Below are 24,271 nucleotides of genomic sequence, written 5' to 3'. Positions count from 1 at the left end.
ATGGATTGGTTCCCTTAAAAATTGGATGTAAAATTATATTTTTGTAAATCAAATAACTAAGAAAATCAGAAAATTCTCTAGTTATAATATAAGCCTAATTACCTTTAGGCTGCACTCTGATTTCATTCCGGTCATATCTTTATAAACAAATAATTTTAATATAAATGACTTTTGATTCTACAACATATATTCCTTGGTCCCTATTCTAATCCTATGCAGATGGGAGATATGGGGGATAGATATTATTAACTCTATTTGACCCAAAACCACTCTGTCTACCACAGGGGATTCTGTTTGTAAAAATATACGATTCTCCCCTTGGAAAGACACTGTTTGCCCAGAAAAGTTCTGGAACAGCCCCGAAGCTGTTTAGCTTTCTTAATTAATACATTTAAGAACCTTGGTCTTTCACATTCTTAGGCTCAGCCGAAGTCTCTTAACAGTCCTAAAAGGAAGAACTTAAAAAAAATCATCAGTATATTTTATAGAATAAAACTGTAGTTTTTGTTCTTTATTAAAAGACCAGGAGTAAAGTATTTTATATTTCTTTTTTTTTAATTTTTAAAATTTTTTTGGGCTGCGTTGGGTCTTCGTTGCTGCGTGCGGGCTTTCTCTGGTTGCGGCAAACGGGGGCTACTCTTCGTTGCGGAGCACAGGATCTAGGTGCGCAGGCTTCAGTAGTTGTGGTGCACGGGCTCAGTAGTTGTGGCTCGCAGGCTTAGTTGCTCCGCAGCATGTGGGTTCTTCCCAGACCAGGGGTCAAACCCGTGTCCCCTGCATTGGCAGGCGGATTCTTAACCACTGCACCACTAGGGAAGTCCTTATATTTCTTTCTTATAAAACTATTACTTTTAACTAAAGTCGCCTGACTTTGAAGTGAAAATGCACTCTAACCCTAATACGAAGAAATATTACATTAATTTTTGTAATAATAGTTACTCAATATTGTATCCAATTTATAAAAAAGTTCAGACTGTCAAGTACTGGGAGTTTTCTTAAAGTGGGTCAGACCAACACTACACTATATAAATAATAACGGCCAATAATTTTTAAAGCACTTCCTATGTACCACTTTCTATGCTGAGAAGCTTAAGGATTACTGCATTTAATAGTTTCAATGGCAAAACCTGTGAAGTAAGCACCATTCATCATAATTTTCATTTTACGTATGAAGAAACAGATTAAATATTGCTATATCCAAACTAGTGTAAATTTTAAAGACATGTTATCTCACAATATGCTGAATTTTAATTAAAAACATGCTATCTCACAATATGCTGATTTTAATCACATTCCAAAACAATGATAATCAAAATCAATGCCAAAAATGTGGCTTGAGAGCTACGCTATAGTAAATTTATAGAAGAAGTGGAGATGGTGTGGGAAAATAAACATCAGTTTCACACAATGTGAATATATTTAACACTATTAAACAGTACACTTAAAAATGGTTAGGATGGTAAATTTTATGTTATGTTTTTTACCACACACACCAAAAAAGTTAGCTTTGTTAGAAAAATATTTAAAAGATTCTTGGGGCTTCCCTGGTGGCGCAGTGGTTGAGAATCTGCCTGCTAATGCAGGGGACACGGGTTCGAGCCCGGGTCTGGGAGGATCCCACATGCCGCGGAGCAACTAGGCCCGTGAGCCACAATTACTGAGCCTGCGCGTCTGGAGCCTGTGTTCCGCAACAAGAGAGGCCACGATAGTGAGAGGCCTGCGCACCGCGATGAAGAGTGGCCCCCGCTCGCCACAATTAGAGGAAGCCCTCGCACAGAAACGAAGACCAAACACAGCCATAAATAAATTAAAAAAAAAAAAAAGCCCTTTAAAAAAAAAAAAGATTCTTCACTATAATATTTCTCACAATAGCCAATTTTTGCTTATTCATAGTAAAACACGTTTAATACTATTCCTTCCATTATTAAGGCACAGAGATTATTTTTCTACAGTTTATGAATTAAAATCTATAGGTGTTTTAAATCTAGTAACTGTGGCAATGAGAAAAGATCTGAAGCCTTGGTTTTACATCTGAGAACCCCCTCAATCTATATCAGCTTACTTACTTCACCTCTATATTTCATGCTGTCTGTTAGGAAAAAAAGTTAGTCTGTGAATATACAAATTGTTTTTTATAAGTAGAGGCAGTCCAACAGAGTCTAACAAAGTCTTTAGCTACCTTACATCCAAAGATCTTTAGGGAAAAAAAAAGTGGAATAAATTTGGTACCCTACAAAGGTTAAGAGAAATTAAAGAAATATGTTGAAACATGCATAGCTGCAAAGACCCTCTGCAATGCCATCTCGTAGCTCAGAATAAGAGTAACGAAAAATGCTATTGTTGAATCTAGTCTTCACTGGGAGAGAAATTCTAATGATTTGTAATCCAAGACAAATCTCAAATTATATAAAGCAACATGCAGATGATACATATAAATGACTACACTAAGATTACACTCAGGAAGTTTTAAAATATTTTAAAAACAAAAATTTTTGTTAATTATGTTGTAGTTAATAGGTAAACAGTCTTCTTACCTGCGTGGCCTCGTCCTTGGGGACATCATTTCATTCCCAAGTATGTGGTACCGTCTTGCTTCATGCAACAACTGATAACACTCAGGAGAATTCTGGATCAGTTGGTCCACCTCAACTGTTTGAACAAAGTAGTTGGGATGCAACAGAGGGAGTCTCACATGTGTCAGGAGCTCATGTAACAGTGGTCTTCTCAGATCAACAGCACGATAGACCCAACGCATGACGGCTTCAAAAACCATCTCCTCTTTGCCAATAACAAGTTCATCACTACAAATATAATCAATAAGTTCATCTTTGTCAAGCTCAAGAAATTCTTCATGCTGGGACACATCCTCAAAAGTCTGTAATGCAAAATTCTTGCATTTTGTGAAGAGTGTTTTGAGGGAATGGGTATCAGCAAAGCGCTGGATTCCTAAGCAATTGCAAGGATCAAGTTGCTCCTCCAAGAACTTGGCACATGCATCACGGAGAACACTAATCTGAAAAAGGCTTGATGTTTCAAAGAGATACTGTACATTCTCTGTAGTGATCTTCACTTTTCCAGTATAAACATACTGCAAAAAACATTCCATAGCTTCAGCTAAAATACCATTGATCTCAACCAACATTTCTCGGCTTTCCCTGTGGTCATTACAAAACATAGCTCTGAAGTAGCTACTACAGGCTGAGAGAACAGCTCTATGGCAAGGAAATTCTTTTCCTTCCACACAAATGATAACATCTGTGAACAAACGACTATCTCGGAATTCATTAAATATCTGGAGTATGTTTTCAGCATGGGATGATCCTGAAGAGAAGTCAAAAAACTCACGGCCTGTCAGAGATTTAGGGTCCATTTCAAAAACTTTACGCTTTGTTGCTGGTGAATCACGCACTCCGAGATCCTCTCTGTTTAGTCTTCGTCCCAATATTAGTACCATTGTTACATCAGTTGACTATATAATTGTTGAGAAATAACTGTTAAGGATCTTCCTTATTTGGCTAAAAGTAAAAAAAATTAAACCATTTCAATATGTAGAAAGTTCAGTACTCAACTGACATTTTATTTTGATGTAAACACTACAATAAAATTACACAATCAATATATTTCATACAGGCTTTAGAGCACTATATCTCATTTTAATAAAAACTGATAAATAAAAATTTATACAATTAGAACATTAGGGGTAATTTGCAATAGTACTCCTTAAACCCCCCCAGTTGAAAGGATGCTATGTACGTTGTGAATTACTAATAACCTTCTGTTTCCCTTTTACACAACTGGGTTTCAGTTACTGAATGTAGAGTTAAGTCAGAATGCTGTAAGACACAGAACTTGAGTACATTCAAACCCTAATATAAATGTTTATTATTTTAACATAGTGCTGCTAAGAAGAATTCAGCTATATCTATCAGTGGCCTTTAAAAATATGTATGTTGGGGCTTCCCTGGTGGCGCAGTGGTTGAGAGTCTGCCTGCCAATGCAGCGGACACGGGTTCGAGCCCTGGTCTGGGAAGATCCCACATGCCGCGGAGCAACTAGGCCCGTGAGCCACAGCTACTGAGCCTGCGCGTCTGGAGCTTGTGCTCCGCAACAAGAGAGGCCGCGATAGTGAGAGGCCCGCGCACCGCGATGAAGAGTGGCCCCCACTTGCCGCAACTGGAGAAAGCCCTCGCACAGAAACGAAGACCCAACACAGCCATAAATATAAAAAAAAAAAAAAAAAAAAAAAATACGTATATGTTGTCTGACCAGTAAGTCCCTTTCTAGCAATCTATCCTAAGGAAATAATCAGGATTATATGGAAAGATTTATCTACAGGTGTTCAATGCTGTATTAATAGAAAATACTTAAAACAACGTAAGTACCCTACAATAGGGTATTAGTTAAACCATAGTACATATTAAGGATGGAACACAGTCCCTGCCATTAAAAATTATATAGACTATTTAATGACATGGGGAAGCATTAACCAGATAGCAAGTAAAAAGCAGATATCAAAACATATGCAAATGGACATAAATACACTACCAAATGTAAAATAGATAGCTAGTGGGAAGCAGCCGCATAGCACAGGGAGATCAGCTCGGTGCTTTGTGACCACCTAGAGGGGTGGGATAGGGAGGGTGGGAGGGAGACACAAGAGGGAGGAGATATGGGGATATATGCATATGTATAGCTGATTCACTTTGTCATATATCAGAAACTAACACACCATTGCAAAGCAATTATACTCCAATAAATATGTTAAAAAAAAATTGAAGCAAGAGTTAGAGCTGGACTAGGGGTATCTGATAAGAATTTTTCTCAGATTCTCCCCATTCTAGGTAGGTCTCTAAGAATTTTTATCTAAAGCAGCTGGGAGACTTATGTAGCTATCTGTATACTACGTAGGCACACATTATAGTACAGATGTATGTTTGTATAAATGTTTTTACTGCTGGAAAAGGAAAAAAACGCACAGAAAACATACAAACAAAAAACATATGCAAAGAGGGTTGCAGTGGATAAGACTCTGCACTCCCAATACAGGGGTCCTGGGTTCGATCCCTGGTCAGGGAACTAGATCCCATATGCATGCCGCAACTAAGGAGCCCACATGCTGCAACTAAGAAGCTGGTGAGCTGCAACTAAGAAACCCATGTGCCACAACTAAGGAGCCCACCTGCCGCAGCCAAATAAATAAATATTTTTAAAAATATGCAAAGAAAATAGAAAAATTTAAGTTATCACTGCATCTAGGCATAGAAAAAAGGAGGCACGTATGTCAAATGATAAGTATTTATTTATCTTCTGTCTTCCTCTATTTTACCCAAAATCTGCACTATAATTATGTAGTAAGAAACATCCTCAAATCTCCCTCAAAAACGGCTCTGAATAGGTAACTGATGGATTGAGGCACTGGACTATAGCTATCAATTCTCTTAAATTTTGATTTTTAAGGTGGTTCTTCTACTCCTACTCTCTTTTCACATCTCTGTAAGTTGATATGTGATCCAGAGTGTATTTGTAATTGGCTTCTACCTCCCTACATTTTTCTTTTTTAATAAATTTATTTTTAAATTTTGGCTGCATTGGGTCTTCATTGCTGTGCGCGGGCTTTCTCTAGTTGTGGTGAGCAGGGGTTACTCTTCGTTGCAGTGTGCAGGCTTCTCATCGCGGTGGCTTCTCTTGTTGAGGAACACGGGCTCTAGGCACATGGGCTTCAGTAGTTGTGGTGTGTGGGCTCAGCAGTTGTGGCTCACGGGCTCTAGAGCGCAGGCTCAGTAGTTGTGGCACACGGGCTTAGTTGCTCCGTGGCATGTGGGATCTTCCCAGACCAGGGCTCGAACCCGTGTCCCCTGCATTGGCAGGCGGATTCTTAACCACTGTGCCCCAGGAAAGCTCCCATACATTTTTGCTTTCTCAAAGTTTAAATGAAAATGTGTTCAGAATGCAAAACAAAATAACATACTGCAAGTACTAAGAATTTCCCTTTGGCTAAAAGGGACAAGTAAGAAAACATAAATGAAAAGATACTCTGCTTTCTGTATCCAATAATTTTACTCTATCTGGTATTCGTTATCTGGTATCTTATTGTATCTGTATCTGATAAATTTGGGGATAGCATATTGAGTGAGTTGGATTAATATAAGGCTGATTAAAATTTTATATGAGTTAAAGGTCTTTATATGCTATTTTCTGCCCCTTAATTCTCATGGCTATTTTCTTTGATTGTTGACTGCCAAGAGGTCTTCCACTGCTTTACCAGAAAATCCTGAATTAGAACAGCTATAAAATCACCTGGTATTAAATGCATTCAACAGCAACAAGATACTGCTTTGTACGTAAAAGAGACTATCTCATAGATCTGGGCTATTTCCTTCCAAGAAGCTTTTGTGTGGCTTTTTGGACAGCCTCACTTTCTCTGGACTTTCTGAGAACTCTTCCATGAACTAGTCCACAACAGCACGACATATAAACTCTTTGTATTGATGACAGACTAAATGATTTACACAATTGTGTCTTAGGAATATGAGATGCATTTCAGAGTGTATCCTCTGGGCTTCCAGATGTAATTCAGTAGACTTTAAAATTAGACTGAATTCTTCTAAAAATTTAGCAAATATCAAAGCATCATTATTCCCATCAGGAAAAAGTAGCAAATAAATAGGCAAAACACGAGGACAATGTTTGTTCCAAAGAAATATAATGACTGAAAATAATACCTACGTAAGTTAGTGGATGCAAGGGTGACTGGACTCTCAATGACTGACTGCCAAAGACACATAATTTGTCTAGAAAAGATAGTATCCCTTTCTTTCTCTCCCTCATTTCCTTCAGGAGCTTTATTCTTGGAGCTACACTCTCACTTGAAAGGAAGATTTTTAAGAGAAAGATTCTTCTGATTAAGAGTACTCTAAAGTTTATTTCCAACTACAGAACTCATAAATGTTGTAGACCTAGTTTCAGATTGCTAGGTAGATTTAAAAATTACCTGTTTTTGGCCTATGTCCCAGAAAAATGAAGGGAGATAACTTATTTTAGTGTCTTTTGGACTGGAGAAACGGTAGAATAGGGACTGAGAATATTCGGAAGAGTAGAAAGGAGTGTGTAAACAGTTTATTGGGGGGCTTCCCTGGTGGCGTAGTGGTTAAGAAGCCGCCTGCCAACGCAGGGGACATGGGTTTGAGCCCTGGTCCGGGAAGATCCCTCATGCCGCGGAGCAACTAAGCCCGTGAGCCACAACCACTGAGCCTGCGCTCTCAACTAGAGAAAGCCCGCGTGCAGCAACAAAGACCCAACGCATCCAAAAATAAATAAATTTATTAAAAAAAAAAAGTTTATTTGGTAACAGAAAAGTCTGTGATGCTGCCTTCCTATCTGATCTTGAGGATAGAATTGTTCCCTGTTACTCTGATGGTCTAAGTGACCCCTGGTTGAAGGAAAATGATTTACATTTTCTAATAACAATGCTTAGAGAGTTTATAAACATTATAAATATAATACCTTTTTAGCATTTGCTTGATCAAAGCCCCAGTTTTTCCACACCTAAAATAAATGGAAAACAGCAACACATAAATCAGATAGTAATCACTTTATGTATAATTGGCATTATTTACTAATATGTTGAAAGAAGGTTTTAGTAGATTTCCGTTTGTGACTGGAAGTTTACTTCTGCATAGGAAAACCAATCCTGAATAATAATCCTTAAAGCAAATAAATAACTTTATGTTATATCTAAAATAGTTTCCTTATTTATCAGCTTCCTTACTTGACAATTTTATCCTGCAGTAAGGTTTCTTGAGTGAAAGATGAGTAAACAAATATTCATGTCAACATCAAGCTAACGGTGGAATTGAGATGAGGAAACATATCCTATGATAACTCTGCATTGGATTTTTGAAGAATGTCTGGTAACTAATGTTTCATCTGAGTTTGGGGTCATTAAATAATTCTGAGTTGGTCTATCAATACTACCCAAAGCAAACAGTTTAGTCATTATATATTTTATATAACTATGAAAGCAATGACAAAATCTCAAGTATTCTGGGTAATTCAGGAAAAAAATTTCAGTTTTAAATTCTTAGTTATCTAGATTATCCATATAGAATCACCATGCTTATCAAGTAATTATCTTAAATCTTTTAGTATATAAATGCATATTTCTTCTGCTTTTTTGATCCTTATAGACTTTAGTACCTGTAGAAACCAACCAATTCAGCACAATTTTTTTTTAAATTAATTAATTAATTTATTTATTTATGGCTGTGTTGGGTCTTCGTTTCTGTGCGAGGGCTTTCTCCAGTTGCGGCGAGCGGGGGCCACTCTTCATCGCGGTGCGCGGGCCTCTCACTATCGCGGCCTCTCTTGTTGCGGAGCACAGGCTCCAGACGTGCAGGCTCAGTAGTTGTGGCTCACGGGCCTAGTTGCTCCGCGGCATGTGGGGTCTTCCCAGACCAGGGCTCGAACCTGTGTCCCCTGCATTGGCAGGCAGATTCTCAACCACTGCGCCACCAGGGAAGCCCTCAGCACAATTTTTTGTTGTTGTTGTTGGAAGGGGAAGAGAGGAATGCTTAAGAGAGAATACTGGAACCTTGAACTGTACACAGAATACCAATAGTATTTAAGCACAAGTGATTCTGGTTTCTGGCCTAGATATCTATAAATAGAAATCATAAATTCTTAACAAGTTTTGGCAAATTCGAAAGTGGATCCAGAAAACCAAGATATGGACTACTGATTTTTTTCTACATGTATATACAAACACACATCTCTATACCCTGATTATTGGTTTTTTTGTTTTTTGTTTTTTTAAATCTGCATGCTATTTTATTTCCATTAGAAAAATATTATCCATATAAAATTTGGTCCAGTTTCTTCTCCTTTACCTCTACCATTCAAACTTAAATGCTTTAATTTTACTCAAGTAAAAGCAGAATCATGTATCTGACATGAGAACTAAATAGTTCACATCATTAAATTAATAGTTAACTATGTAATGTGTGTCTCTTTTCCCACATCCAGTAATATGAGTGCTACAGAAGTGTAATTTATAACATCAGTAACTAGATTCATCATTAATCTTCAACTCATGTTCAATTCCCCTTATTATATGGTATTTCCATAATAACTTCAGATATTTCAGTCAATCTTACACTTTCCAACAAATACTGTAAAAATTAAGACGTTAATTTAAAAACATTATTAAAATTCCAGGCTAAATAACACTGGGCCCACTTAGAGTGATGCTGTCACGAGAGGTCCTTGGACAGCTACTGCTTCAATCTCAACACAGCCTCCTTTGGGCAAAGCAGCAACCTGATAAGCAGCTCTTGCAGGAAAATTACTCTGGAAATATTGTTTGTAGATGTCATTGACAGTATTGAAGTCGTTTATGTCAGCCAGCAAAACAGCTGTTTTTACCACATTCGTGAAGTCACAGCTTGCTGCTTTCAGAATTTCACCCATGTTTGTAAGAGCCTGTAGGGACCAATGGCCGCTGGGGCTTTCGCGGTGCTGATCACCTTTCTGATCAAAGACGACATGGCTAATCCTTTTCCTTTGCCGCCCCTCGGAGACAACTACCCCGTATGCGCTCCTACTCGCATCTCACGGGTCTAAAACATGATTATTGTTTGATTGTGAAGTGAATGTTATCTTGCTTGTTTCCTTATTTGCAGAAGTCAATCTAACTTGTGTATACCTTGGTAAAGAATATTTCAACTTGGTCAAATTAGGGGATTGTTAGTCCTAGCTAAGTAAGTTTTTCCCCCAATAAGACAATAACATCCTGAGCCAATGTAGGAATTCGAGTCAATTCAAGAAACAATTCTAGACAGCCTACCCCCTGTCTGCCACTGGGGTGGTGAATATCAGATTCAGATCCAATTTTAGATGCTGTGGGGTTGGCTAAGATTAGAATCAGACAAGAACTCAAAGATTGATACGAAAATAGATTCAAATTCTCAGTGTTTCTCTGGCAGAAAACACAAATTGTTTCTCTGCTAGAGTGCAAATGGGAATAGATTCTCTCATGACTGATCTAGTCTAGAATTATACCTTAAGGAGTAGAAGAGCAAGGCAATTCACCTGGGCATTTTCTGCAGGTTTTTTAGGTAATACTTACCAACCTAATCAGTAAGGGCTAGGGACAGAGGAGGTCAGTGTAAGAAGTCCAAAGGCGTTATATAGTATCAGAATTGATTTTAGAGTGTAGAACTGCAATCAAGCTTATTTTTCCTTTAGAATGCAGGACCCCTATACAAAGAAACAAGTTACTATTAGCCTTAAGATAGCATGGATTAGTGAGGGGTTTACAAAGACTAATAAATACCAGATGGCAAAGGAAACCAACAACATTTTGACTAACATGGTCCCTGCAACTTGCAGTAATGAATTGCTACATGCTATGCGCCACACTACTCCATATTCTCAAATTGAACTTTGAGTGAAGAACAACATAGCAGAAACAGCAAAATTACTAAAGAATAAGAGTTTTATCTTTAAAGATATACAGTAACTCAACAGAAGGAAAGTCAGAAAACACTGTAACATAGTAAATCCATTATTTAAAAATAACTAGGAAATTATATTTAACATGGAACTATCTGAAACCAAGCAGTTTTTTTCACCACATTTTCTCAAACGCTAATTTATTTGAACCATTCTATTTAATGACCACTTTTTAAAAGTTGAAAATTTATACTCTTCAATTTAAACCTTTACACTTGGAGTAGTGGTTCCTGAACCAAGTTTTACAAATGCAACACTTAAACTCCAGTCTTCAAGTTGTTATTTTCAACATTTCTAATTTTCTTAATGAAACCACCAATAACATACTTACCATAAGATATCAGAAACGAAAAAAACCCTTAAATTTCTTTGTCTAGAATTATAGCAAGTGATTATCCCTTGTTGACATGAACCTGAAATAGTCAATACATTATTACTTTGATTAATGAGAGAAAGAGAAATAAGAGGTATCTGATGATGAAAAATTTAGGAGTTCTTAAACAATGTGTCAGACTAAACAATTATGGTTCTATAATTGAAAAAAGAATACTGTCTTCTCCCAAATCACAGAACAAAAAAATTGAACTTCTCCATTCACTGTTTCTCTTCCTTGCTTTAAAACTTTTGGCTACTAATATTCCCCAACCCCCAAAGGAAGAAAAAAATATTTGTTAATCATCAGGCATCATACTTGATATAAAACTGTCCTATTGAACCTACTTGACATGTAAACTTAATGTCCTTGGTTTTATCTTGCTAGAAGATATCTAATGCATTGTTTTATTTTAAAATCTTAAGACCTGTAGATATATAGTTATGTTTTCTTTTAGCGAAATTGTTTTTGGGGGCTTCCCTGGTGATGCAGTGGTTAAGAATCCGCCTGCCAATGCAGGGGACACGGGTTCCAGCCCTGGTCCGGGAAGATCCCACATGCCACAGAGCAACTAAGCCCATGTGCCACAACTACTGAGCCTGTGCTCTAGAGCCCGCGAGCCACAACTACTGAAGCCCACGTGCCACAACTACTGAAGCCCGCACACCTAGAGCCTGTGCTCCGCAACAAGAGAAGCCACCGCAATGAGAAGCCTGAGCACCGCAACCAGAGAAAGCCCGCGTGCAGCAACGAAGACCCAACGCAGCCAAAAATAAAAATAAACAAAATAAATTTTTTTAAAAAATTGTTTTTGGTTCTCTTATTAGAATTAATTAAATCTGCAAGGACATGACCCAGTACTCTGCCACTTGAACAAGTTTGAGATCCAATACTTTACGTGACCTCTCTATGGATAAAAGCGCTTTTAAGTCACAGTGACTTTTATTTACCTTAGTGGTGACACAAATTATTTACAGAAGTAAGTTTTAGAAAGCACTGAGTAAAGAGCAAAGCCTAATGACTTGTAGACATCAATTCAGTAGACTTTAAGATGTGCCAAATGCTGAAAAATTGTAGCCCCTGGGTGACGAATTTAGGCAGTGACAAACTTTAATTTAAAAAAGCTAGTTTAGCTATTGTTTTTAATAGGAGAAAGAATAAGGGTTTTAAAATGTCAACAGTTGTCAAGTGGCCACATACTCTTTGTTTCAGTCACAACAGAAATAGAATCATACAAAATATATATGCTTATATATTTCATATACTTATGAGGATATACTAGGATATTTTATTTACATTTTTTATACAGTCCATACCTAAATATTTATTGAAAAAGGATGTCCCAAATTCCTAGGTAAGAGAAAAGTACATACAGGGACTTCTCTGGTGGTTAAGACTCTGCGCTCCCAATGCAGGGGGCCAGAGTTCCATCCCTGGTCAGGAAACTAGATCCTGCATGCTGCAACTAAGAGATCCCCCCCCCCCCACCCCGTGCTGCAACTAAGACCTGGTGCAGCCAAATAAATAAACATTAAAAAAAACAAAAGGAGTATACACAAAAAATAACTGCAGTCCCTCATTTAATGAACAGTATTTGTTTTTCACAGGCTTGACCTTTGGGTTTTAATAAAATGGCAGAAAAACAAAGAAACTAAAACAAAGTTTTCTGAAAAAGCATTAAGGTTTTAGCAACTTGGACAAAAGCCAAGAAAGTTTAAATTAAAGCTGATAGTAAGCTCCAACTCAGAATATTATTTCTTCTTCCTGTTTAGAGACTAAGTCACAGGCTTTGTCTGGATAAGCAGGCTTATGAGTGGTGGTTTTATTTTTTACAAAGGTTAGAGGTTTGCAACTTGTACTTATTTAGAAATGTTAAATGCCTTCAATGCACAAGAGATGAGGCAGTTCAGGATCACAGAAGCTGCTCCTTCCGGCATAGTCATCTCAACTTGAATTTTAAAAATAAATTAAGAATGCATACAATGAGAACTGTTCATAGTCAATTCCTGCTTCACTCTGGGTGCTCAATCTACCTCTTACAGAAATGCACCGTCTTGGGTGAATTCCTACAGATTTATAGTAAAATAAAATCTGATAAAACCCAAGTTCCCTATTATATCACAGATTAGGAAAACCACATCTTCAACACACTGTGGCTAAAATGATTGTTCTTGTAGATTTTATTACTGTCATCATAGAAGAGTGAGCTATAATCCCCCAAACAAGGAAACAACTCATCTAAACCGGGGTATAGAAGAATCTTAACTTTTTTGGGGGGGCGGGGGTAGGATATCCTCAAGTTATTTTTTTAAAAAATAGAATTCTAATTTTACATCTTAGTCGACAGCAAGCAGATTTTTCATCTATTTTACATACTTAACAAAAACCAACCTCGCCGGTGGACATAAACAGTCTGTAGCTGCGAATACTAAGACATGATTTTTAAAAAGCTGTTCAACTTTCATCAAATCTTTAACCGTGGTCATTTTTAAGTCTTTTGTCATTTACAGACAGTTCTGGGTGTACTCTGATGCTTTTGCAAATATGTTCCTATAAAAAGGTTTCATCTTCAAGAAATTCATGGAAAAGACTCTGTCAAGTACAGGTTTCTGGTAACTGACTGTACTGCTGAACTGAATGAATAAGCATTTTCAGAACTCTAATGAAAAACTGATGAACTCATAAAAGTGCTAACAAAAGATCAAGATGAAAAAAAAAAATCACATGGGACTGAGTGAACTGATGAGGATGAGTATAATTTTTGTGACTTTCTGTTTGAATTAAAAAAAAAAATCCCACAAAGACTCAGAGGCAAAGAATATACAAATCAATTTTCACTGCAAAGTAAAGGAGCTGTTACAGTGGAGGATTACTGGACTGAATGTCAATATTATGACATAGAATGAGTGTGTTTCATGTTTGGTAATTGCAATCATTGTTGCTTTTGTTGTGGTCATCCATGTACAATGCTTGGTGTCAGTCTATTTATCTCTTGTAAAAATAAAACACAGTGTGTGTGTGTGTGAAAAAAAATAAATTACAACAACAACAAAAAGCTGTTCAAGAGAGCAAGTGATTAATCATTAAAATCCACTAACATTAACAGCGAAAGGTCGCTGCCTCAGGGGTGACTGTGAGGCACTCTAAAATGTGGCTTTACGGTCCTTATTTAGCTATTTAAACCTTGTTTACAGAACAGGCAAGAACTTAATTCGCCTGAGGGCTTTCTTCCCACCATCTGGGTAGACAAGGCGACAGGAGTTAAAGAGGGATAATTTTCCGGTCCTCCGCGGGCCCCAGAACTGCCTACAGGCTCAGGCAGAAGCCGCGGCGGCGACCAAAGGATAGCGGGTCAGCTGGACCTCGCTCCCGAGTCCCCCGGCTCGGTAGCGCGCGCCGCCAGAGTCTCCGCTCGGGTCGCAGCTGCACAAGAAGCGAGCGCGCGCTCCCGCGTGTCCTCCAGATCACCTTCAAGGGGGCGGGGAAGAACTGCCTGGGCAAGTCCACCTCGCAACAAGACACCCGCCAATAAACACTCGGAACTCGCCCAGTCGTTCCGCCCGAAAGCACCCGCAGGGCCCCAATCCCCGCCGCGTTAACAGTCTTCGCCCCGAGTGTCCAGAACCTGGGGGCGGGGCCATTAGGAACTAAATTAAGAAACCGAGGCCTGGAGTGGTGGAAAGGAGAGGAGATTAGGCGGGGACTTCGCCGGCGGAACGCCCGCTCCCCCGCCCGCGCCCGCTTCCGGGGGACCTTCTTTCCACGGCCCGGCTCCCGGAGCGGGCCCCCAGGCGAGCGGTGGTAAACAAAGGCTCGCGGGAGGTGGGGGCGGGGGTAACGGTCAGGTGACGGCGCCGAGTACATTTCGCAACTGCTTTAATGGGGAGTCTCTAGCCTGCAGCCCTGGGACCCAACTTGGCCCGTCAGTCCTCCCCGTTAGGATCAAACTGTCGCCCCCACCAAGCGGGAAGGTTTGATTTCAGACCTTCGCATTCTCAGCGCTACCTTCGATTAAAAAAGAGCGGCGCTCCGTTCGAAGCCCATCGGCAAAATGCGAGACCTCTCTTCCCAGCCCTGTCCGCCAGCTGCTCCCCGTCCCCCAGGGTGACCCGCACCTGCTAGCCCCCGCCCCGGCGGCCATGCCCCTCTCAACCCGCCCCCGGCGGGTGCGCCAGCAGCGTCGCGGTTCCGGGGCGGTAGTGCCAGGAGTTGGGGGTGCCATTCCTTTCAGAGTGTGGTTGCGGAACCGGGGCTGACAACCCCCAGAGGAGCCCCGGAGACCCCTCGCCCCAAACAGGGGCCCTGCAGCCCCACCCGCAATCTCTCCTCGGACCCCTCCTCTGGCTCCGAGAGGCCGACCGCCGCAGGCTTCCCTCCTACAGACATCCCCGTGGTCATGACCTGGGCCGCCCCTCCGCCCCCGGCTCTGGCCGGTTCCTCGCCTTTCGGCCGGTCCCGGAGCTGTCATCCCCGGGTACCTCTCAGCGAAGGCTGGAAGCGGCCAGCAGCAGTGGTCAGCAGTGGCGGCCCCCGCCGTACCTTAGCTTCCGGCGGCGCAGCGCTGTCTCCTGCGCCGGCGTCTCCTCGAGCCACCAGTCTCTCCGCAGCTCACAACAAAGGAAACATGTGACCGCCCGGGCCAAAACACTGAGCGTCACGCAACCCTGGCCAATCCGAGTGGGCGCCCCCCGCCCCGGGGGACCCTGGGAGATGTAGTTCCTATTCCGGGGGGTGGCCGCCCCGGCAGCTTGGATTTCCCGCTATAGGGCGGGTGTCGGATGTGGGGCTTGAGATCCAATCCAAGGGCTATTGACTCGGAAACAGTTTTAGGTAGAGATAGGTTAAGGAACTGCATCCGTGTTAGGAGCCTAGTGGGAAACCTCAGTCGGATGTTTATTGCCACGTGCCTAGGCAAAAGCACATAATCAAGAATTCTCAGAACCCTAGAGTTTGGGACCAGGCTTAGAGACCTTTTAATTTGACCCCTTGGTATAGAATCGGGAAATCTGAGGATCTGAGAGATGAAAGGGACTACAACCCTAGTAGCTAGACAGCGCAGGGAAACTAAATTTCACTGTAAATCTATTACTGTCACCTGTATCATCCGGGTTAACTTTCTATTTTAAAAGTACATGCAAATCAGACAAAGTTTTCACAAATCCCTGTTTTCTGATTCCCCAAAAGACAGTATTATTTTTTTAAATTTAATTTTATTTATTTTTTTATACAGCAGGTTCTTATTAGTTATCCATTTTATACATATTAGTGTATATGAAATAGAGACACAGATGTAGAGAACAAACGTATGGACACCAAGTGGGGGAAGCGGCGGGGGTGAGGGCGTGATGAATTGGGAGATTGGGACTGACATATATACACCAAAAGACATTATTTTATCTTTTTGTTTCTGCAAATATTTTTTTCAAGGTTGAGTACACCTCCAGATTTTGAAACATTTAACTAGTTTTTGGTTTCTTATATCAAAATTATAACTTCTCTCTCTTCCATAATTTATGAATACAGTCATGCTTTTATTAAATAAGAGGATGTGTTCCAGTGACCAGAGGTGTATATAATATAGAAGGCTTGTGTCCAGGCCTTTTAAACAGGCTTTTTAGTTCTCTTTTCCATCTGTTATTAAAAATGAAAATACCTACCATTTATTGAGTTTCTACTAAGCTCCAGACAGAGTGCTAGGCACTTTACGTATATCCTTTAATCTTCATAATAACCCAGCAAGATAGTGTTATAATCCCATTTTACAGGTGAAGAAACTAAGCCACATAGGGGATAAAGATTTGGCTCTCATCACTCAATTATTAAGTGTTGAGGCTGGGGTTGACACATGTTTTAAAAAAATAATTATATATGAATATAGGTACATAATTATCTAAAAAGTGTATTTACAAAGTTAAATATTACAAGTCTAGTAGTACAACAGGAGTACCATCTCCCAACCTTCCTCATTCTTCATTCTCCAGAAGCAACCACTTTCAACAATTTGAGCTATTCTGATATTTACATTTATCTTTCCATATAATGTATGGCTATTTCTTATTAAGGGAGCTGTCATCCCTGTCCCCCATCCTTCCAATATCTTACATTTCTGCTTAAATAATTATTTAATGTTTATGTTATTAAGACTATGTATTTATTGCTCAATGATGAGTTAAACAGTATACAACTTCCTTTCTTGGATGGCTTTTCATTTTTCCTTGGGTAGAGAGGCAACTAAGCACCTGGGGGTCCTCAATACCATCATAAAGTTCCAACTCCCTGAGAGAGCATTTAATGGTCTTCCTGATGCACCCTGGGGCCCAACTCTGCAGCCTGAACACCAGCCTCAGTGAACTTCCCACAGGACTCTTGCCCAAAGGACTCCTGCTGTCTGTCTCCAGGCCATTCCCATCCATATCCTGCTCCCTATGCCTCTTATGCCCCCTCCTCCCCTTCACCCCACTCACTAGGTTAGCTCCTGCTCTTCCTTCCAGGAGTCAGCCTGTGAGTCCTCTTTCCAGGAAACCCTCCATTCATCCTCATTGCCCTCTGGGCTAGGTATCTCCCCTCCTTCTTCTCACAGCAGCCCGTCCTTACCTCCTTCCCAGCAGTTATCATACTAATTGTGTGACATCACACTAACACAGGGGTTAGGGGCTCTCATCCTCTGCGCACCTGAAAATCTGTGTATAGTTTATAGTCAGTCCTCCACATACCCAGTTCCTCTGTATTCTTGCTTCCACATCCACAGAGTCAACCAATCCTGGATGGTGTAGTACTGTAGTATTTACTACTGAAAAAAAAAATCTGCATATAAGTGGACCTTTGCAATTCAACCCTTGTTGTTTAAGGGTCGGGTATATTTACATGCCTTTCCCAACTGCGTATCCTCTGAAATCCCTGAGGTCAGGGATGATGTCTTATTCATTTTGTGTTGCAGTATACCTAGTAGATGTTCAATATGTATCTGTTAACCGGTGAGTGATCTCTACTTCTTGAGGTTAAGGGGACTTGAGAGAAATAAAATGCCTCCAGACCACTTGGGACGCACTTGGACTGGCCTGCATGATGAGGTCCTCAGATTCCCTTGGGGCAGATGGATGCAGGGTGATCAGTCACAATTCTGAGAGTGGAAAGGAGTGAGGGGACTCACAGGACAGCAGCCCCGGGGACAGGCAAGGGCCTACTGATGGGTGTGGGAGCTCCTCAGGCAGCCCCCAGAATAGAGGTGGTTTTGGCATTGGTAGAGGGCCCTGGGAGTTATGCCTACCCCATAAATCAGTGAGCATGGCCGCCTGGCTGCCTTTTCCTCAGCTGGGACTGGAACAGAAGCAGAGGTGTCAAGTCCAAGGGCAATCTGCTGAAATTGAGTCATTGTAATATGATCAAAAAAAATTTTTATTGGAGTATAGTTGATTTACAGTGTTGCGTTAGTTTGAGGTGTACAGCAAAATGAATCAGTTATACATATACATATATCCACTCTTTTTTTTTTTTTAGATTCTTTTCCCATATAGGCCATTACAGCGTATTGAATGGAGTTCCCTGTGCTATACAGCAGGTTCTTATTAGTTTTTTATTTTGTATATAGTAGTGTGTATATGTCAGTCCCAATCTCCCAATTTATCCCGCCCCCCTCCCCCTGTAACATGATGTATTTTATGCAGTGTTTACAATCCAGGTCAATTTGATCATTTGAAGTAGGTAGCTACTGAGGGGAATCAGAGGGTCTTCAGACCAATTTCCTCTCCTTTCAGGGATATAGTATATTGCTCCATATTCTGTCTTCTTGCACATACCACATGGAAGTTCTTGTTTTGCTCTCCAGAGCATTCATGACAGCCTTTAAGGTCTGAAGGTGGCCAAGCATCCAGAGTTCCTCCAGCCATTCTTTTTTTTCTCTCCAGCCTACTCCTCTTCCCCGTGCAGACAACAGTTGGGACATAGTAAAGCATCACTCCCTAAACATACCACACACTTTCAGACTTCCCTGCCTCTGCTCTAGGTCTCTTGCACTTGAAGTCCCCCTGTCCCAAATTCCAGTAGAAATATTGGTCATCCTTTAAGGCCCATCTCTGGTGCCACCTGTTCTGATCCTCTCCTCTCTCCCTCAGCTGTTGTGAAGCTGTGCACACCTCCCACATCCTTTATAATGTGACACTAGCACTGTGTTTATACCCAGCCCTTGAATGCAGCTGGATCCTTTGACCAGCTATGGGCTCGGCACATTTGCCCCTTCCCTGCAACAATCCCCAGCTGCAAAGCACTTGATGGACGGAGATTTTACTGACGGTTTCACAAAGAGAATTATACAGCAGCTCACACCGCAAAACTCCTTAACAATTCCCTGTAAACATCTCTGCTCCCTCACCTCTGCTCCTCCTTGGTACCAGCTACTCCTCTTTTCCCACCATACACCCTCTCTCCGGGCCTCTCTCCAGCCACAAGATTGGGATTCCTGGGCTTCCCTGGTGGCGCAGTGGTTGGGAGTCTGCCTGCCAATGCAGGGGACACGGGTTCAAGCCCTGGTCTGGGAAGATCCCACATGCCGCGGAGCAACTAGGCCTGTGAGCCACAACTACTGAGCCTGCGCGTCTGGAGCCTGTGCTCCGCAACAGGAGAGGCCGCGACAGTGAAAGGCCTACGCACTGTGATGAAGAGTGGCCCCCACTCGCCGCAACTAGAGAAAGCCCTCACACAGAAACGAAGACCCAACACAGCCAAAAATAAATAAAAAAAAAAAAAGATTGGGGTTCCTCCCCTTCCATGTCTCTGCCACCTTCCCCCTAGACAATCCCCTCTACCCTTCCAACCCCCCGCCATCTCTTTTTCAGTACTTTGCATTTTCACACTCATCACCTTTCAAACAAGAGAGTTCCACTCTTCAGAAGACAGAGAATACCATAAATAACAAATTATCTCAGCACACTCCACCCCCACCCTGTTTTCCTCCACAGACATATTTAACATCTCAGCAAGGCTGTTACACAATAACTCCTCAGAGTGCTGAGTGAAGACAAGAGTGAACACAATACACTATTTGCTCATGGCACCTGAGCCTCTCCAGTCTTGAGGCCTACCCCTTCCGTCCCTTCTCTGGTGAAGAGAGATGTGACTCATCTCTGCAGCTCTTTTGGATGCAGAGGTCTGACTCTCTCTGACTCTATAGTTACCAGGAAGGCTGTCTCCCCCAACCCTAGACAGTCATGGGCCCTACTAGGCCAGTTAAACCTTGGAGTTAAACACAGTAGCATTAGGATTTAGCAAGGAAAGACATAGTTGGAAAATTTTCCATTTTGAGATCTGGGAAAAGAGGTAAGTCTTCTGCCACCTAGAAGGTGAGCTCCCTACCTCTGCTCCCGAGCTTTTCCTTCTGAAACAAGAAATGTTTCTCTTGGGAGTGGGATGGGTGGGGTGGCAAGGCTTGCTTTGTTCTCGAAACCATCCTTCACAGGTTGAAGTCGATGAGGTGCCAGGAATTGGTACCTAGGTGCCTCGGTTCCTGTTTGTGACCAAACTTGCCACACCAGATGCAGGTAAGGATGACTGGTTACCACTGTGAGCCCTGGGCTCTGACTTCAGGGGACTGAGGCATACTGGCATCCTCCCTGCATGTGATGCTGGTCCCTGTTTTTCTCTTCATTCTTCTGCCCCAAGCACATCTGATTTCACCTCCCTCTCTTCTTCCTGATTACTTCCCCAGTAATGAGAATTTAGGTGGCCCCTCTGGTCTCTGAAGAAACCTGATGTTTTGGAAGTTACTCCTGCCCTGACTGCTCTAGGTAGGCCTGATTCTCCAAGGGACACCTCATAGCACCTTGTCACATGACTTGCTGCAGAACCCTCTCAGGTATGAACACACATGGAAAGTGTCTTCTCCTGCTCATGGCATCTGGTCACAAGTTTAGGCCAGTTTTAAAAAAGGACCATAATCCCACAGGCTGCTCAGCAGTCTGTCCCACAGATGGCTGTGAGTCCACATAGAATACCTGCTGCTGGTCCCAGCAGACTTTGACTTCATCTCCAGTTTCTTGCCACCCTGTGACATTTAAGAGGCATGTACTAATTCCAACTTGATCTTCCTCTGCTGTCTCTGGCACTCTTCTTCCAAATGCCTGCAGTTTAGGACAACGTGCCTTGTCCGTCTTGTACCTTGTCCATCCCTTTTGCTTGATGGGCAGCCTTCCAAGAATCCTTCGGCAGGTATGAAGGGGCTAGACCTGACCACGAATATCTGCAGCAGACGTTTCCTGTTCTTGAAAGACTCTATCCAGTTTCTTAGGAAATTGTGTTGGTTGAGGTTGGCCCGCCTATCTCCAGCCCAAGAATTCTCACTGCTCATTGGATGCTCTGTCTGAAGCATCTGTTGGGAACAGTGCAACCTCCCCAAAACTTTAATGCAGATCTCAGAGCAGTTCCCACACACTGGTAGTCCAGGACCACCCTAATTTGTGCTGTTATTTTTCACTCCCTTACATAGCTTAGCACTTTGACAGTCATGTTCTCTGTCTCTCTATGAAGACTTGAAATCTAAGTGTTTCCACGGGGCTTTAGACTTGAAGAGTCTAGGTTCAAAACTTAGCTTTTTTTCTTACTAGCTATATAGTCTTGTGTAAATTATTTAATCTTTCTCAGTTTTCTCATCTGTAAAAATGAGGATAAAAACACCTACCTCATAGAATTGTTTTGAAGATGAAGTGAGAAAAAAATATGTAGTGCCTGGGATATAGTAAGTGCTCAATAACAACCAAAATTATTACTATTATTACTGTCCCCTTCCCCACCAATTCTAGCTATGTCCTCTATGCTTTGTCCGTTGCTTTAGGAGGGGTAAAGAAGGAAAGAAAGGAGGAGTAAAAGAACATATAGCCTTTGTAAACTATATTTGATAAAAAAGCCTGAAGGCATGAAGTGATTTAGAAAATCTAGAAACCAAAGCCAGACTTTTTGAACACTCACCAGGGTGCTGTCCTCTAACTTCTTTTGTCTTTCCCAATGGGCATTTATAAGATTAAAAAAGAGAGAGACTGCCCACAAGATGTAGAAAAGCAGTTTGCCTCTGCTCATAAAATATCCACACTCAAAGGCCACATCGCTGAACTTAAACCATGGCTGCCTTTGAGATGCAGACCAAGGGACTAAGAGTAGGGGTTGAGACCTTTGTTTTTTTCAGTAAGCTTTTGACAATTAAAAAAAAAAAAAACTACCTACATATATACACTTTTCAAATTTAAAAAAATGTTTTAAAAAGTCCTTGCCTGACTAATGTGATTAAAAATAAGCACCTGTGCTAACTATTGTGCAATCTCTTTTGCTTCCAGCCCCAGATCTCTCTGTAACTGGCCTAGAAAACAGCGAGGGCTCCCAGGTCACCAGCACACAGGGACAGATACTCGACGCTGCTTGTGACAGCATCGCAAGCACATGCCTGACATACTTTGGAAAGGCTGCCTGGTTCTATTACTGGTGCATGAAAGTTTTGCTCCGGTAGGAAATCTCTAAATTTAGATGATTTTCAGGATGAACTCTGAGTGATCTTTGTCCCCAACACGAGTAAGGAATTGGAGGGCACCTTGCTTTTTATTATTTATTTAATTAATTAATTTATTTTATTTTAAAAGCCAGAGTTGATGTTTTATAATGCAAAACTTTTGAAGATTGCCATTTTAAAAAAAATACATTTATTTATTTATTTTTGGCTGCTTTGGGTCTTCGTTGCTGTGCGTGGGCTTTTTCTAGTTGTGGCGAGCGGGGGCTACTCTTCGTTGCGGTGCGCGGGCTTCTCATTGCAGTGGCTTCTCTTGTGTGGAGCACGGACTCTAGGCGTGCGGGCTTCAGTAGCTGTGGCACGTGGGCTCAGTAGTTGTGGCTTGCAGGCTCTAGAGCGCAGGCTCAGTACGGTTAGTTGCTTAGTTGCTCCGCGGCATGTGGTATCTTCCCGGACCAGGGCTCGAACCCGTGTTCCCTGCATTGGCAGGCAGGGTCTTAACCACTGTGCCACCAGGGAAGTCCCAAAGAATGGAAAATAAAACAAACACAAGGGAGTATCTAAGATTTCTCCTTTACGGTTCTCATAAAAATTTTACCCTGAGTTCCTTTTTTTTTGGCTTGAGTGTGCAAATCATTATTATAATAATACTTTGCACACTCAAGTGAAATAAAAACAAATCCAAGGTAAAAACTCTATGGAGGTGTTTAGGATGAATCCAGTTTAGGGATTTAGTTCTTATATAATGTCAAGATGCTTAAATGTTGCCATTTTAGTTGAAGAAAAGACAATTTCACTAATGAGAGAATTTGAAGGAATGCTGAATTTAATGGAGAATCAGCTCCTTGAAAGATCAGCCTCAACAGAGGATTTTTTGGTATGTGTACAGTCAAGGTATTTTTATTTATGTACTTTAAAAAATTTACTGGGGTGTATTTGACAGTACAGTTTGTACAGTTTGATGGTTTGATATACGTATACATTGTGAAATGGTTACCACAATCAAGCTAATTAACATACCTATCACCTCAGATAGTTACCGATTTCTTTTTTCCTTTTTTTTTTTTAACATAAGTTTATTCTTAAATGTAGAATAGGTTCTAAGACTACACTTCAGGGACTTCCTTGGTCGCGCAGTGGTTAAGAATCCGCCTGCTGATGCAGGGGACACGGGTTCGAGCCCTGGTCCGGGAAGATCCCACATGCCAGAGCAACTAAGCCCGTGCACCACAACTACTGAGCCTGCGCGAGCCACAAGTACTGAGCCTGCGTGCCGCAACTACTGAATCCCGTGCGCCTGGAGCCCATGCTCTGCAACAAGAGAAGCCACCGCAATGAGAAGCACGCACACAGCAATGAAGACCCAACGCAGCCAGAAATAAATAAATTAATTAATTTTTAAAAAAAAGAATAAGACTACACTTCATTCTAGCTATAGTGGCAACAGATGTTATGGCAGGGGATCCAAATGTTTAAACAGGAATGGAATTAAGGACCATCGTTGCCTCAAGCACAAGGAACAGCTTACTTTTTGCCAGATTTCTTAATTCCACCTGTGACCTGGGGGCCCTTCCCTGAGGCCTTCGCTTTTAACTCCCCGAGTTTCTTCTGCTTCTCTTTCTGTTTCTGCTTGAATGCCTTATCTTCCTCATCCGTCTCCTTGGCCTGCTTCTTGGGCTTCTTCTTACCCCCTTTGCAGCTGGACGTGGTGCCTGCCACTCCTTCCCCAGCTTCTTTTCCTTTCTTATGCAGTGAGAACACTTAACATCTACCCTTTTAGCAAATTTCAAGTATACAACAGAATATTGTCAACTGTAATCATGTTGTTCTACATTAGATCTCTAGAACTTATTCATCGTGCATAACTGGAACTTTACATTCTTTGACCCACATCCTTCCACCCA

The 24,271-nt window shown here is 41.4% G+C and overlaps 1 protein-coding gene and 1 pseudogene across 7 annotated transcripts in view; both read right to left on the bottom strand.

Annotated features, from left to right (window-relative positions):
• KLHL24 (kelch like family member 24) overlaps nt 1-15,489 on the bottom strand; it is a 40,891-nt gene extending 25,402 nt beyond the window's left edge. For 2 of the 7 annotated variants that reach the window (XM_036850072.1, XM_036850079.1), the window contains exons 1-4: nt 15,422-15,486; nt 10,124-10,254; nt 7,504-7,545; nt 2,535-3,515 (exon numbers count right to left, since the gene is read on the bottom strand). In XM_036850072.1, the coding sequence (XP_036705967.1) occupies nt 2,535-3,454 (920 nt within the window). In that variant the 5' untranslated portion in view covers nt 3,455-3,515; nt 7,504-7,545; nt 10,124-10,254; nt 15,422-15,486. Of the gene's footprint in view, nt 1-2,534; nt 3,516-7,503; nt 7,546-10,123; nt 10,255-10,840; nt 10,923-15,360 lie in introns of all 7 variants that reach the window. The other 5 variants (XM_036850073.1, XM_036850075.1, XM_036850076.1 and 2 more) reach the window with 5 other exon arrangements.
• LOC118894185 lies at nt 8,817-10,096 on the bottom strand (annotated as a pseudogene).
• Nucleotides 15,490-24,271: the final 8,782 nt, after the last annotated feature.

This window comes from Balaenoptera musculus, chromosome 4 (genome assembly GCF_009873245.2).
Source record: "Balaenoptera musculus isolate JJ_BM4_2016_0621 chromosome 4, mBalMus1.pri.v3, whole genome shotgun sequence".
NCBI lineage: Eukaryota > Metazoa > Chordata > Mammalia > Artiodactyla > Balaenopteridae > Balaenoptera > Balaenoptera musculus.
This window is presented reverse-complemented; position numbering and strand designations above follow the sequence as displayed.